We start from the raw sequence: 13,973 nt of genomic DNA, 5'->3' as shown, positions 1-13,973 counted from the left end.
AACACTAGTTTGCAAATTATTAGTTCAATTCAAATTCTTGAGTATATTATTTTTTGGTGCACAATGTGCACCTTGATGTTCACGCACAGAACTTTTTTCCCATATCTGCGGATCTGTTTATCTACATTTGATGAAACTTAAATTACATTTTAGTTTAAAGGGTCTTTATATTTTGTGGACTAGTGTTGAATAGAAAACCGATAGCCAGCAGTATAAATACGCAGAAAGAGTCACATTTACTTTAGTTTCTATTCTACCGCTGTTTAAGCAACGTACCAGTTAAGAACAAGTTCACGATGACCTCTAACACAAAAGATGGAATCACCATACGCATAATGACCGAAGAAGACTATAAAAATGTGAAAGTATTCATGGATGATGACTTCTTCAAGTCGGAACCTCTGTGCCAAGCCAGCGGAGAAGACGTTCAGCGGCAAAACGAGGAGGAGAACGACGAGTATCACCTGTCGATGATCGCCCAGGGCACCTGTTTGGTGGCCCTCGATGAGAACAACGGCGGACGACTGGTGGGATTCGTTCTGGCCGGAGCCCAGTTCCCCGAGGATGTGGAACAGCATCGCATTGAGGCGGAGGCCATGGAGCAGCACACCTGGGGACGCATTTGCACCTTGCTCTCCAAAATCGAACAGGAGGCGAATCTGTTTGGGCGCTTTGGCATTTCGAAAGTGCTCTATTCCCACATTACCAGCGTGGATACTTCGATGAGGGGCAAAGGACTGGGCTCACGACTCGCCGCCACTCTGATGGAGGTGGGCCGATCCAAAGGATTCCCGGCAATGGTGGCCTACTGCACCAGCTTCTTCTCCGCCCGCCAAAAGGAGGCGCTGGGGATGCAGTGCATCTACTCGCTCACCTACGCCGACTACAAGGATGCCGAAGGACGACCGATCTTCACACCCGCTGCGCCGCACACAATGGCCCGAGTTATGGCTATTAAGCTTTAATAGAAATACCACTTTAAAAATAATCTCTAGGTACAAAATAATGGAACAATAACGGGAGCTAGCGAATTTAAATGTGACTAGAATAGTTAGAAAAAAAGAAATAATAATGAAATTAAATATATACAGCAATATCTTAAAATAATATTGTATTCTTTATGAGTTAACTTTGAAAAGGAGAGAAAATTGTCTTCAATTTTTTTATCATATTGTATCATATTGAAAATATTGCTCTAGATAACACGAACCCATGTGCTAAAAAAGCTAATAAAAATTAGGATCTTGACAGAAGCTGTATGAAATAATTTGTTTAAATTTATATAATGGTTATTTACCACCTTATCTTTGTGATTATTCAATTGTTGGTCCAAATAATCCTTAACTAAATTTGGCACTTATTCCACCAATAAAAAATAATAAGTAATGCTTTTAAATGATATGCTTTTTAAAGCTTGTAGTAAATGTTTATGCTTTGATAAGATGCTCTTAAGCCTCTGTCTATGTTTACCTTAGACAACGTATCTGAGATAATATCAATTTTGGCAATCTCAGCTCCATGTGCCGTTTTGCACAAACAGTCTTTAACCGGCCTTTTGGCAAAAGAGGTCGCCAATAATGGACAACTATAGATTCGGTGTGGTTGACTACACCGTGTTTATGGGTATGACCATAATATCCATCATCACAGGATTGTATTACGGATGGATAAAGTGAGTAGAAGCATATGATTACAATTACAATTTTAATTGCTTATTCTTAATTTACAGAAAGACCAAGAAGAATGCAGAACTTACACAGCCAACTGTTGATTCCCCTGAAAAATTCATGTCGACTCTTGGATCGAAAAAGATGAACGAGTATTTTATGGGTTCCGGCAATCTGAAAGTTGTACCTGTTGGAATGAGTTTAATAGCCAGGTGAAGTGATCAGAATTCAATAATACCTATACCATTTTTTTAACCTCTTTCTTATTTCCAGCTTTATTGCGGGCATTACATTACTGGGAACGCCTTCAGAGATTTACTATTACGGCACTCAATATTGGCTGATTATCATAGCAATTATTATTCAAGGATTTATCGTTTCTTATATCTACTTGCCGGTGTTTTCGGCTCTTCAAGTGCACTCTTCATATGAGGTTAGTGGCCCCCAAAATTTTGTTTGTATATATTCTTAACCATTTACTATAATAATTAGTACTTGGAAATGCGTTTTCACTCGATTATACGAAGTATAGCTTCTATATTGTTCGTCATTGAAGTGGTTAGTTCAGCTTCATTCCAAATCCTTTATTTGTATTAACGGATAAGTCTTTTTTAGGTGCTATATACGCCTTTTGTCGTCTTTGTTCCCGCCCTTGCATTGAATCAGGGTAAGTTTTATGGAAATGCCCTTTGTCATATTAAAATTATTTTTTTCTTAACCACAGTTACTGGCATTAATATTTATCTAATAGAAGTGGTGACTATTGTAGTCTGCGTTATTTATACTTTATTGGTATGACATTTGTTATTTTATTTATTTTTAATTTATAATAATTTAATCTTTAATCGTTTATCTGCAGGGCGGTCTAAAGGCGGTGGTTCATACAGATATCTGGCAAGTAGCAATCATGTTCCTATCTGTCCTAGTTGTGGCTATACTTGCGACCTGTTCTATCAGCGATCTAGATAACCTCTTTGAAGAATTGGAGGAAGGGGGTCGACTTATATTTGGCAACGTTAATCCCTCGCCGTATGTGCGTAACACCGTTTGGAGTGTCCTAATCGGAGGTACTTTCTACTGGGGCTCAGTTAATGCTGTGAATCAGGCCATGGTCCATCGTTATATGTCTTTGCCTTCCTTAAAAATGGCTCGAGCTTCCATTGCCTTTTTTGTCATTGGATCTGTGATATTTTATTCCGTTCTCTGCTTTTTGGGATTGCTAATATTTCATATGTACAAGGATTGTGATCCGTTGAGCGCAGGACATATTATGGTGGGTATGGAGTACTTTTTAGTAATAACTAAATAAATATATATTATTTTATCCATACAGAACAACGATCAGCTGGTGCCCCTCTTCGTGGTTCAGAGTGTCGGTCATATCTATGGAATCCCAGGACTTTTTATAGCTGGTATTTTTGGAGCAGGTCTCAGTTCCCTTTCTGTACTTTTAAACTCCACTTCCCTGGTACTTCTACAGGATATAGTGCGTGGTTGTTTCAAAATGCAGCCAGGTGAAAAGGCATCCGCGATTTTCGTGAAATCTAGTATTGTTGTTATGGGTGCCATAGCTTTTGCTTTGGTATTTGTCATCGAAAAAGTGAGTGGGGTCCTGAGTATCTGCATGTCGTTAGTGGCCATTGCAACAAGTTCCACTTTCGGAATCTTCACCCTGGGAATGCTGGTTCCCTGGGCAAATACGGTTGGCACCCTAGTGGGTGGAATCACCGGCTTCCTCTTGACCGGATGGATAACTTTTGGATCGCAAGTTGCTGCGGCATCGGGACAACTGAATTCCCAGATACTTCCGGTGTCCGTCGAAGGTTGTTTGGGTAATGTTACTCTCCCTGAGAAAGTGTGGGTGGACGAGAAGGAAGTGTTTCCACTGTACCGTCTTTCATTCCACTGGATAAATCCCATTGGTGTGCTTACAGTGGTCGTCGTGGGTTCTCTGGTTTCACTGGTGACCAAACCCACAGATATCAAGACTCTCGATTCAAAATTGATGTCTCCAGTCATCCATAGGTAATATGAACGATTTTAAAAAAGCTATTGAACAAGGCATTACTTAAGAAACACTATTTTCAGATTTCTTCCTAAAGAATGCTTCAAACGTCATGAGAAGTCGGCCAAGGATACTTCTAGTATCAGTTAATATAAATTTAATTTATTTTTATATTCGATAAATGTCTATAATATAGATTGTATATGGTATATTCTTACTTTATTAATTTAAATATGTTGAGTAAATTAAAGAATAAAAGAGAAACTGAAACATACATATGTCCTAAGCTAGAACTAAGAATAAACTGGGTCATGGAAGCAGAAAAGATCATAAATGTTTATGATTGTGATCTATAAAATGCACACAGACATTGTTATCGCGCTGTAAAACTTAATTTATCAAATTGTTTTACCATTAATAAAATTGGGTAAAGATAAGAGTTAACTGTTTAGATGTTCATTTATTGCGTCTACTACAGATAACAAATCTTAGATTTAGGTTTGCAGTTTGATTTGCCTATTTATTATGTGCTCATTTTAGATTTATTTTCTTATTGATATATCATACGTAACTTAACAAAACCATTTGAAAATTTATTATTTGTGTGGACTCTTTATCGCTTCCTAATTAAAGCCGATAAGATTTTGCTTTCAATTTTCCACACCTTTAATTTGTTTGTTGGGAAAAGCGATAAGACGATAAGGCAATAAATATAAACATATCACTGTGGACGGTAGTCCACGTAGTGACGAAGAGCACCAGGAGAGTGTCCGAAGGCGACTAATATTTGAAAGTTTGCTTTGATGGTCCGTAACGAGTGATACCCCAATTGAATGGGACCGAAATAACTAAAGGGATTGCATATCAAAACTTTGATACTTGATAATATTAAATTAACAATATTTTAAAAAGAGTATTTGTTTTGTAGACTAGTGTTAAGATAAGGAATTTATAACCAGTTATGTGTATAAATGAACTAAAAAGAGCAACATTTCCTCTAGTTTCTATTCTGCTGGCATAAAAGCAACTTGCAAGTTGAAATCAAGTTCACGATGACCTCTAATATAACGGATGGTGTTACCATTCGGATCATGAACAAAGGAGACTATATAGATCTAAAAGCCTTCATGAGGGATGACTTCTTCAAGTCGGAGCCTCTGTGCCAAATCAGCGGAGAAGACGTTTAAAAGCAAAACGAGAAGGAGAACGATGAAAATCACCTGTCGATGATCGCCCAGGGCACCTGTTTGTTGGCCCTCGATGAGAACAACGGCGGACGACTAGTGGGATTCGTCCTAGCCGGAGCCCAGTTCCCCGAGGATGTGGAACAGCATCGCATTGGAGCTGAAAAAATGGATCAAAACACTTGGGGAAATACTAGCAGGATGCTCTCAAAAATTGAACGGGAAGCCAATATTTTTGAGCGCTTTGGCGTATCGAAAGTCCTCTACTCCCACATTACCAGTGTGGCTACTTCGATGAGGGGCCGAGGACTTGGCTCACGACTAGCCGCTACTTTGATGGATGTGGGCCGATCCAAAGGATTCCCGGCGATGGTGGCCTACTGTACGAGTTTCTACTCTGCCCGCCAAAAGGAGGCCCTAGGGATGCAATGCGTCCATTCCCTCGCCTACGCCGACTATAAAGACGCCGAAGGTCGACCGATCTTCACACCCTTTGCGCCGCACACAATGGCCAGTACAATGTAAAAATGAACTACATTTCCTTTAGTTTCTATTCTACCGGCATAAAAGCAACAAGCGCAATTTTACGATAGGGCAAGGGACTAGGCACCCAACACGTCGCCACTCCCATTCCCAGCGATGGTGTCCTTCTGCACGAGCTTCTTCTCCGCATGCCAAAAGCTTTGGGGATGCAGTGCATCCATTCCCTTGTCTACGCTGATTATAAGAACGTTGAAAGACGACCGATCTTTACACCCGCTGCTCCACACACAATGTAGCGAGTTATGGCCATAAAACTGTGATAATAATGTGACTTGTGCTGCAAAAGGATAATAAGTAAATATATATAATAAATATGCCAACATTTAACATTGCCTTGATAAAACCTTGAAAAATAAAATCAAATGTTTAAAATGTACATGTTAACTGAAGTTAATTTACTCAATTTTACCTTACATTCTTTTTACTTTATTTATTTTTTCACCATTATTAGCTTGCAAAGCTTTTTGATGAAAGTTTCCAAAGGTTTAGGTATTTGTTTGCCTTTTTAAATGCTCAAGCTTCAAAGTTTTAACTGAGTTTTTATAAATTTTAATAAACATAAAACCGTTAAGACTTTTTTTGGGGGTTTTTTATCATTAGTTTTAAGGTTAAATTAAATTAGTTAGTAGCAAACGTTTACATTTTAAGCCACGAAAACTATAGGTATTTCTAAGTTACGGAAATATATTTTTATATTTTAAAATAATCTAGAGTACTCTACTCATTTTTTTAATTTTAGATATATACCTACCAGGTTCTTTATAAAATATATTAAAAAATCGATTTGTTAAAATAATTAAATAGTTGAAAAATAAAAGAGAAGAATAATATTTTTATGGGGGTGGCTTTTTTCTTTTCTTAAATTAAAATAAAAACTTTAACGTTGTATATTTGTCAAAAGTTCAAGGCTACTTACTTATAATAATAAATATTTTTTTTAACTGACGTTTTATTTGTGAATAAAAAATGCTAGTGGCTGAAGTGGTATATGAATTCACCTTTTCAACAGCTTACACCCACTTGTAATTCGTTATTTGACCGTAGGCCTAACAACAACCTTTACCAACTACCGAAAAAAAAAAACTTGATAGCCGACGCATATCAATTAAATACTTCAAGCCAACGGCCATAACTTGACGGCTCAATTAGCCAAAACCCCCGACCAGAGACGACCGACCACCTCCTGGTAATCACGGGAAGGTGTGAAAAATCACATGGAAGCGGAATTAATTGAAAACCCAATCGGGGTCCCCGATCCGATCACTCCCATGGAAATCCAGGATGGGGCCGAATCGTTAACTATGATTTGCAGGCCGTGCAACAGGCAAAAGCCTCGTTACGTGATGTTCCTGCTCCTGCTGGGCGAGGGCCCCGAATGGATAATGATAATTTCGCATGACGCTTTCCGCTTTCCGCTCGACTGTTCCGCCGCTGTTGTAAAATTTTATCGCCAAAACATGACGGGCAAATCAATTTTTATTATTTTATCGTCATCGACGCCTGCTTAAGCTGCTTAAAGAATCTTCTTCTCGGGCGGCAAAAGGCGATGGCGAGACTTTTGTGCGAGTCCCGCGAATCTAGCTCATAACTAAGCCCCCAATCATCGGCGGGGAGGGCATCCTCCTAGACAGAAGAACATCCCGACAGAACCAGAACAATAGAGCCGAGTGCCCGCCACTCCGACCCCAACAATGCGCTAAATCATTATCAGTAATTATGCATTGTTCGCCCCTTGACAATGCAACTCATCTGGGAGGATATATGGGCTCTGTCTGCCTGCCTTTTGCTTGCGCTTTTCCATTTACTTTTTACCATTTTAATTTTGTATTTTTCATTTTTCCTTTTTTAATATTTTTGATTGATTTCGCTGATTGCAGTTGGCCTTGAGCTGCCCTTGTTCTATTAATAGGCCCGCCAATCCTCTGAGCAGCCTCCCACCTCATCGGGTGGGTCTTTCAAACACCTAAACTCGCCTGGAGCTGCATAATTTATGTGCTGCGAGCAAACATTTTTGTGCAATTAAACAAGCAGCTAATGCGATTTTCAGATACGTCAAACAAGCCACAGACTGGCGAAGGAAAATAGGGGCCAAGATGTTGGCCTATTTGGCGAGTAATTTCCAAATTAAGTGATAACACACAGCAGGGGGCCAAAACTCGAGGAGATGAACCTCATAAATCACTCAACTGTTGCTCCCAGGATGGTTTGTGTATTTGCTAAGGGTTCTTGAGAGACCCTAATCTTTAAGAGGCTGCTATCTATTCGCCTACAGCTAAAATATAAATAGTTTGCATGGGTAGATGATAAAGTTCTGTTTACCACAGTTATTGGAAAAATTGTAAGTCAATCCTTAGACTTCTTTAGTTGTTCCAATATTAAATGCAACTCTCGCTTAGGTTTCACTGGAGTTTCACTTTTTCAACTTCGTTTTTCCACACAAACACTTAAAGAAAAACCCTGGATTAATGATCAATATAAAAATATTGTTTTTTCGGAATAATAAATGTTAATAGTTCGCTTATTTAATGATTTTGAAAATTGTTAGCTTTTAAGTATTATATAAAAATGTTATAAGCAATTTTGTCAAAGTGACTAGCGCAGTAATAATAAGCTTACGCTTGCATTAAAATCCATTATAATTAACTAAACTTAAAAATTAATGTAGCAATCAGATAAAGCATCTCAATATCAAAACTGGTGATAGCACAAATATTCTCAACTAAAGAACTTTTACCCCAGTGCACCATTGACGTAGCAGGGTAATAAATTAAACTGCATTTGGCTATTTTTGTGGTCATTAGGCACGACTGCAGTTTGTCTGTTTTTGGTCTTGGGCCTATAACCGATGGTCCCTCGACCGACTAGCAGCTCCTCCGATTGCCTCCCAGTTGAGCCCAGCCAGAACCGTAGGACCTGGAGCGATGCAGGCCACTATCGGCCACAGGTTTTAATGAAGTCTCGCCCAAAGTTCCATAAGTTCCATATGTCTGCCGGAGATGCGGAGGTGAGCTGAGTTATGCCTCGACAGGCATTTGCTTCATGTGCAAATGGCATTATGAGTTATGTGTCTGTGGTTCCGCGGAGGATGGCTTAATTTCTCGTCATCGTCGTCATCCTCATCGCCCCGCGAAATTTCTCCCACAGAGCCGCGCGCAGTTCAATTAACATAATTAATGTGAGCGACTGTTTCGTCTTTGCTTGTCAGGTTGGAAACTTGGTGGAATATTTTTGGATCGGTTTACGCATTGTTACAACTCAATTCGAGTTGTCTGCACCTCTGACACCCGTCTTAATGAGCAATTAACTGGAACTGCGCTTTAAGCTAGGAGCAGACATGGGAAATAATTCATTTCTGGTTTTACCCCAGGTGTAATTGTTTTGCCACCTACTTAATGACTCACTTGTAATGGTATATTCGCCATTAACTAAGTATAATCATGGTTGTTCTTTAAATCTTTTTAAATATTAAGCTTTTGGACTTTTAATTACATTTCGAAAAGTAATTACAAGGTCAAAGGGGGTATAAACTAGCAAAGACTTTTATTTGTTTAAAACCATTTTCTATTTTAATCTATAAATCCTGAATAATGTAGAATGAATGTTTCAATGTTTTCTTTATTGATTTCAATAGTTTTGCATTTACTTTACAATCAGCGAACTCACTTAGTATTCATAAACTTTCAAGAGCCGTGGCAACCTATTTGTTGTTAGTGGAAAAAGTTTGAATCATTTTAAGCAGCCAGGACCACAGGCTAATGCATGTTATAAAGTTTTATTCTCCAGATGCTTGGCAAGTTTTATGACGGCTTTTCGAGCTTTAAAAAGTGACAGTTGAGCATGTTTAGCTGCCGTTAGGTGGGCATATTAAATGACTCCTGGCGGGTTAATAATCTCCTCCATGCCCAGGCCATTTGTCAGTTTTGGATTTCATCTTTTTCGGGTGGTCCTGGTCCCCCCACCACTGAGTGCACTCGAGAAACAATTTCAGATTGCACTCAAAGCTAAATGGGCGCTCAAAAAGGTGACGATGGGTTTAAGCAGCCGAGCGGACATGTGAGAAATATGATATGCTCATTAAGGCTCTTGGCTCTGTGATGATGATGGTCTGGTCTTTTTCCATCCAACCATCCAACAGCCGCGCCCCCTTTGGCCCCGGCCCGCCCAAGGCGCCACGTAAGTCAAGTGCATAAATAAACGACTGGCTGCCTCTTAATGAGAAAGATGACTAGGGTGATGCGGCGCACACCTGCCGCCCGTCTGCGTTTGTGATATATCATCCGGATGCCGGTACGCAGGCAAGGACAACTGACAGAGAATCCTGCCCAAGCCACCCACAAAGCCACCCATCTAGCCGCCCATCCAACCACCCAGTCACCCACTCAACCACAGCTTTGAGTGAGAAATGTAAAGCAGTGGGACAGGCGGGAATCTGGCTCTCAGTCAACTGGTTTCCATGGATCTTACTTGCTGGCAGACCTTTTGACTTTTTTGCGCATCCGATGGATACCCTGAAAGTACTGGGAATCGTAACCCTTGGTATGTACGGAATTTATTATAATTTTAGAGTTTGTAAGGTTCCAATGGAAAGAAAGAAAAAATAAAAAAATTCTTCATTTTAACTGGGGGATTTTAACATATTTATTATAGTCATCTTACCATAAACATGAATAAATATTATTTTATTAAAAACCTATAAATAAATTTACCTCCAAAAAAGGGTTCAATACCTATCATATCGAAACACTTTCATGTACGATCACTTAAGAAGTGTATATCAATCTCACTGTATCCCACTTCAGCCAGCTATTCTGGTTTCCCCCTTATTTCGCCTTAGTAAGTTTGTTGTTACAGTGCGTGGTCAATCGGCATAATAAATCATTATAACGCCCACCGGAGCCAAAACTCCGATCACCGATTAAGTCATCATCAGCAGAGGGCCAGAAGACCACGAGGGAAGTAAGTGGATAAAGCGACTTGGACAAGATCGGCGGTGGAAACAATGCGTCGTCTATGTAGTCGTCGTCATCATTATTGGCGTGCCCAAAAGTCGCCTTGGGGTCAGGGTCGGGTTTGGGTTTGGACCTGGGTTTGGGATCGGGCTCTCTGTTTCTCGGGTTCTTCGGGGTCTATTGACGCCAGCCGAACGCCGGCGGGGGAGCTTATTTAAAAACTAATAGAGATTTAATCTGTTTGACTTAGCAATGAAGTCATTTAGAATGTAAATATTGAACCGAGTTAAGATCGTAACGGCATGGAGAGTTACGGGTGCGCAAAGGTGAGTCTTAAATGAAGCACGAGCTGAGATAGGATAGAATTTCACTTATTGGCTTGGTCAGATGGTTTGAATTATAGCTAACTCGAGAATAAATAAAAAATATATATGAAATTATGAAGGTAATATATTTTGCATATTCAGGGGTGTCACAGAAATCTCTTCCAACCGAAGACGGTTGGATTTTGCATTGATGCACGTAAGAACTTTAACGGATTTCGGTTGGAAATAATTTCTGTGACACCCCCGATTAAAATATGTTACGGTAGTTGAATTCTTTTATTAAGTTTAATTTTGTTATGGTTTTTTAAAAAAATATTATTGACGTTATTGATTTAATTGGTTCTGCTTGTATTAATTAATTTAGTCAAAGTTCAATCGGTGATATATTTAAATGCTCTTTACTAATCTTATTTATCAGTGCTATTTTTGCAGTGTTGATTTTTGCCAATTTTAACGGTACCTTGATGTAGACTTATCTTTTTTCAAATAGGAATATATTTAAAAAGTCAAAAGGTTATTATGTATTAGATTCTGTTTCGTAATCGGCCAAGTCGTCATATCCGTTATTATCCGCACTTCCTCGATAGCGGTTCTTGTCTAATACCGATTGCATCCAAGCCCTCCCATTTGCCAACTATTATTATCGCCCGCCTTGAGGCACCTGTTGAACTCACACCGATGGCAATGTTATTTGCCTACATCTCAATCTCTATCTCAACCATAATCATAATATTTACACCTTTCTCCATGGCTCTTGTGCGATGTTGGCTTCCGCTCTTCAATGGTGGAAACAGGATTACTTGAATGCAAATCAATTGTAAATACAAATAGAAAATCTGCCTGAAAGCACTGGAGCAAAAGGTAAACTTTATAATAAACAACAAACAAAAAAACACCGTTAACAACAACAACAATCCACCCACAGGGAATGTTCGCGCCAAAGCTGCAATTGTAGATACACTTGGGGAAAAAACTTAGATTTCATAATATTTTTAGAGCGATGTTATGGGAATTAAATATGTAAATAATTACAAAAATTCTTTAAATGTACGTAAGTTATTTATTTTGTGTCCCTTAATTGATGCAAAATGGTTATGTAACTAAACTTTTCTTTCAGTGTCTCAGTTGCAGCTAGGAGCCTTGCGTTTGTCTTGGCCTGGTGTGAATTTATTGCTTAATCATGCGCCTTTAAAGCAGCACAGCTGAAATGTAAATAAAACGCAAAGGCAGTTGGGTTACCCAGAGGGTTTTGGGTTCGGTTTTAACAAGGTGAGTGCTTGTCTAACTGGACGCGCTCCGTTTTATTTGCTGGCCTTATATTCTATGCGACTTTCCTGGTAGGCGTTGGTGGTAGCAAAGGCGTTGCAAGAGAAAAAAACCAAACAAAAAAGGAGTAAATTTGTGGCTGCAACTCTGTGTCGTTTGTTTTATTCGCCGGGTGGACGTGGGCGATGGATAAACGCTGCAATTAATATGAGGCACATGCAACACGAGCAGCAGCAGCAGCAGCAACAGCAGCAGCAGCAACTTGTACAGCAGCAACAGCTGGCCCACCCACAATCTCCAACCTGCAACATGTTCGATGCGAACTCTGCGAAACAACTGCCAACTTAAAGCTTGTTGCCGCAGTTCAAAAACGAGTTTCAACGCGTTCGGTCGACCGACTCGCTCAATTTTCAATTCATTTTTTGGCCTGGCCTGGTAAACCACAAAAAAATACAAACCAAACAACAAAAACAAATCGAAAACAAAGCCTCTTTGCGCCCCATTAAACAAATGCTAAATTAGTCCGTTGTGTAAAGGTGTAATACCATTATTTTGTCGAAATTTAACTACCGCAGACCCATTTATTTGCGTTAGCTTTAGCCTAATTATTTAACCAAATTACCGACGTGTTTTGTAAAAATATTTTTGGAAAAAAGATCTTCCCCAAAGTGCAGTGATTGTGTGTTTGTGCTGCTCGCAATTGAAATCGTTTGTAGAACGGTAAACGGGTAAAACAACAAATCAACCAGCGATCCCAGCGAACGATGTCGGTGAATATAACCATTAAAATGAAGTTAAAGTTGCTCCCGAGCTGCATACAAATGGAGCTGTAAATATAGGCGAACAAACAAACAAACAAACATTTGCAGCTGGTAAGTTTCAATTGCCTTTTGGGCTTTCGTTAAGGTCGGGGTGTTGACCAGATGTGGAATAAATCATAATTAGAGAGGGTTTACATTCCGAATCGGAATTGGGTTATGGGTACGACGGAAACCCTGTGTGGGAAACTCGACTGGTAAACTGGTAGATTGTCTTTATTTGTGGAACTATTTCGAACTGCGTTAATTGTGGCTTAGTGTTTGCCGTGTATACTTATCGCATTAGAGGCTTTAATAGGCTGAAAACTGACTGTATAATGGGCTATAAAGCTTGTGACTTTAGTATGTGGTAGGGTAAATTTTGTTAGACATTTTATAGTTTATAAAAAAATTTAAATTAAATAATTTTATATTCAATTTTCAATATTTATTACATTTAATTTTTGTGAAATTTGTACAATTTTTTTATTTATTCAACTTTAAAAATGTATTTAATTTCATTTTAAAATGGCAAATATTTTTACTTATTTTTCCAATCTTGTTACTTTTTGCAAACATTTTAACAATTTCTGACGCGAGAAAGTTTCGGGGATGAAAGTTTTTATTATGAGTCAATTTGGGTTTGAAGCCATGTCAGGTAAAATTCAGATATCAATGTTAGAACCATTTTCGCAGGTGGAACCATTTCTAAGTATTTTACTTTGTAGTTCAGGTTTGCGCTCAAGTTCCTTGACTCTAAGTACAGTTCTCTATTATATGGAACCAAGCCGCAAATTTTCAGTGTCTGTGGAAATTATTTCTTGACAGTTGCTAATAAACCTGCCTACTTCATGGGCACAGCGCTCAGCTCGCAACGGTCATTACTCAAGCCAAATCTTCTGTCACTTCACACCTTCGCCGGTTAATTCTACGGTCAACTTGTCAACACGATGTGAAGTGCGGAGTCTGTGTGTGCGTGAGTGCTCTTAAGCCTTATGCAACAGCTCAAATTAGCCATGCAATTTGTACTTAACTATTTACAGCGACTTGCAGCAAGTACACTGCAAGGAGTTTGGAGAACGGAGAATGGCGGTGAATGGGGGGTAATGGCTTCTATGGAGCACTCTCTACGGAGGCGGGAATAATAAAATGGCAAAGGACTTGAAGCGGACAAGCGACAAGTTTATCACTTGTTAAGCCAAACGCTGCAGACATGCATCCAGAATCTTTAGCCAG

At 39.2% G+C, this 13,973-nt stretch overlaps 4 protein-coding genes across 6 annotated transcripts in view; all 4 read left to right on the top strand.

Annotated features, from left to right (window-relative positions):
- Positions 1-240: 240 nt before the first annotated feature.
- Positions 241-1,076, top strand: AANATL3 (Arylalkylamine N-acetyltransferase-like 3). Its single transcript, XM_017138832.3, has one exon. The coding sequence runs from the start codon at positions 297-299 to the stop codon at positions 963-965; it is 669 nt and encodes a 222-aa protein (XP_016994321.1). The 5' UTR covers positions 241-296; the 3' UTR covers positions 966-1,076.
- A 102-nt stretch (positions 1,077-1,178) lies between these two features.
- LOC108055469 (sodium-coupled monocarboxylate transporter 1-like) lies at positions 1,179-3,881 on the top strand. Of its 3 annotated transcripts, XM_017138829.3 has the most exons (9): positions 1,179-1,672; positions 1,730-1,879; positions 1,941-2,100; positions 2,160-2,225; positions 2,283-2,334; positions 2,392-2,459; positions 2,527-2,940; positions 3,001-3,692; positions 3,756-3,881. In XM_017138829.3, the coding sequence occupies exons 1-9, from the start codon at positions 1,578-1,580 to the stop codon at positions 3,820-3,822; spliced, it is 1,764 nt and encodes a 587-aa protein (XP_016994318.2). In that variant the 5' UTR covers positions 1,179-1,577; the 3' UTR covers positions 3,823-3,881. The 3 variants fall into 3 exon arrangements, with proteins under 3 accessions (XP_016994318.2, XP_044250893.1, XP_044250894.1); XM_044394958.2 differs by having other exon boundaries at positions 2,283-2,459; XM_044394959.2 differs by lacking the exon at positions 3,756-3,881 and having other exon boundaries at positions 2,283-2,459; positions 3,001-3,079; positions 3,148-3,335.
- An 813-nt stretch (positions 3,882-4,694) lies between these two features.
- On the top strand, positions 4,695-5,381 carry LOC108055471 (arylalkylamine N-acetyltransferase-like 2). The gene has a single exon (XM_070214093.1). It carries the CDS (start codon positions 4,899-4,901, stop codon positions 5,379-5,381), a length of 483 nt encoding a protein of 160 aa, XP_070070194.1. The 5' UTR covers positions 4,695-4,898.
- Positions 5,382-12,307: 6,926 nt separating this feature from the next.
- Positions 12,308-13,973, top strand: part of LOC108055463 (uncharacterized) — a 48,927-nt gene continuing 47,261 nt past the window's right edge. The window contains exon 1 of the mRNA XM_044395112.2: positions 12,308-12,812. The gene's annotated coding sequence lies outside the window, so the exon portion shown is untranslated. The remainder of the gene's footprint in view (positions 12,813-13,973) is intronic.

The sequence above is a fragment of the Drosophila takahashii genome, chromosome 2L (assembly GCF_030179915.1).
Source record: "Drosophila takahashii strain IR98-3 E-12201 chromosome 2L, DtakHiC1v2, whole genome shotgun sequence".
Classification (NCBI taxonomy): Eukaryota; Metazoa; Arthropoda; class Insecta; order Diptera; family Drosophilidae; genus Drosophila; species Drosophila takahashii.
This window is presented reverse-complemented; position numbering and strand designations above follow the sequence as displayed.

Bases quoted from the DNA above. Each gene is read 5' to 3' on its own strand.
- AANATL3 (XM_017138832.3), top strand. From the start codon at position 297: ATGACCTCTAACACAAAAGATGGAATCACCATACGCATAATGACCGAA.
- LOC108055469 (XM_044394958.2), top strand. From the start codon at position 1,578: ATGGACAACTATAGATTCGGTGTGGTTGACTACACCGTGTTTATGGGT. The intron at 1,880-1,940 runs GTGAAGTGATCA...TCTTATTTCCAG, and splicing joins GGAATGAGTTTAATAGCCAG to CTTTATTGCGGGCATTACAT. The intron at 2,460-2,526 runs GTATGACATTTG...GTTTATCTGCAG, and splicing joins GCGTTATTTATACTTTATTG to GGCGGTCTAAAGGCGGTGGT.
- LOC108055471 (XM_070214093.1), top strand. From the start codon at position 4,899: ATGATCGCCCAGGGCACCTGTTTGTTGGCCCTCGATGAGAACAACGGC.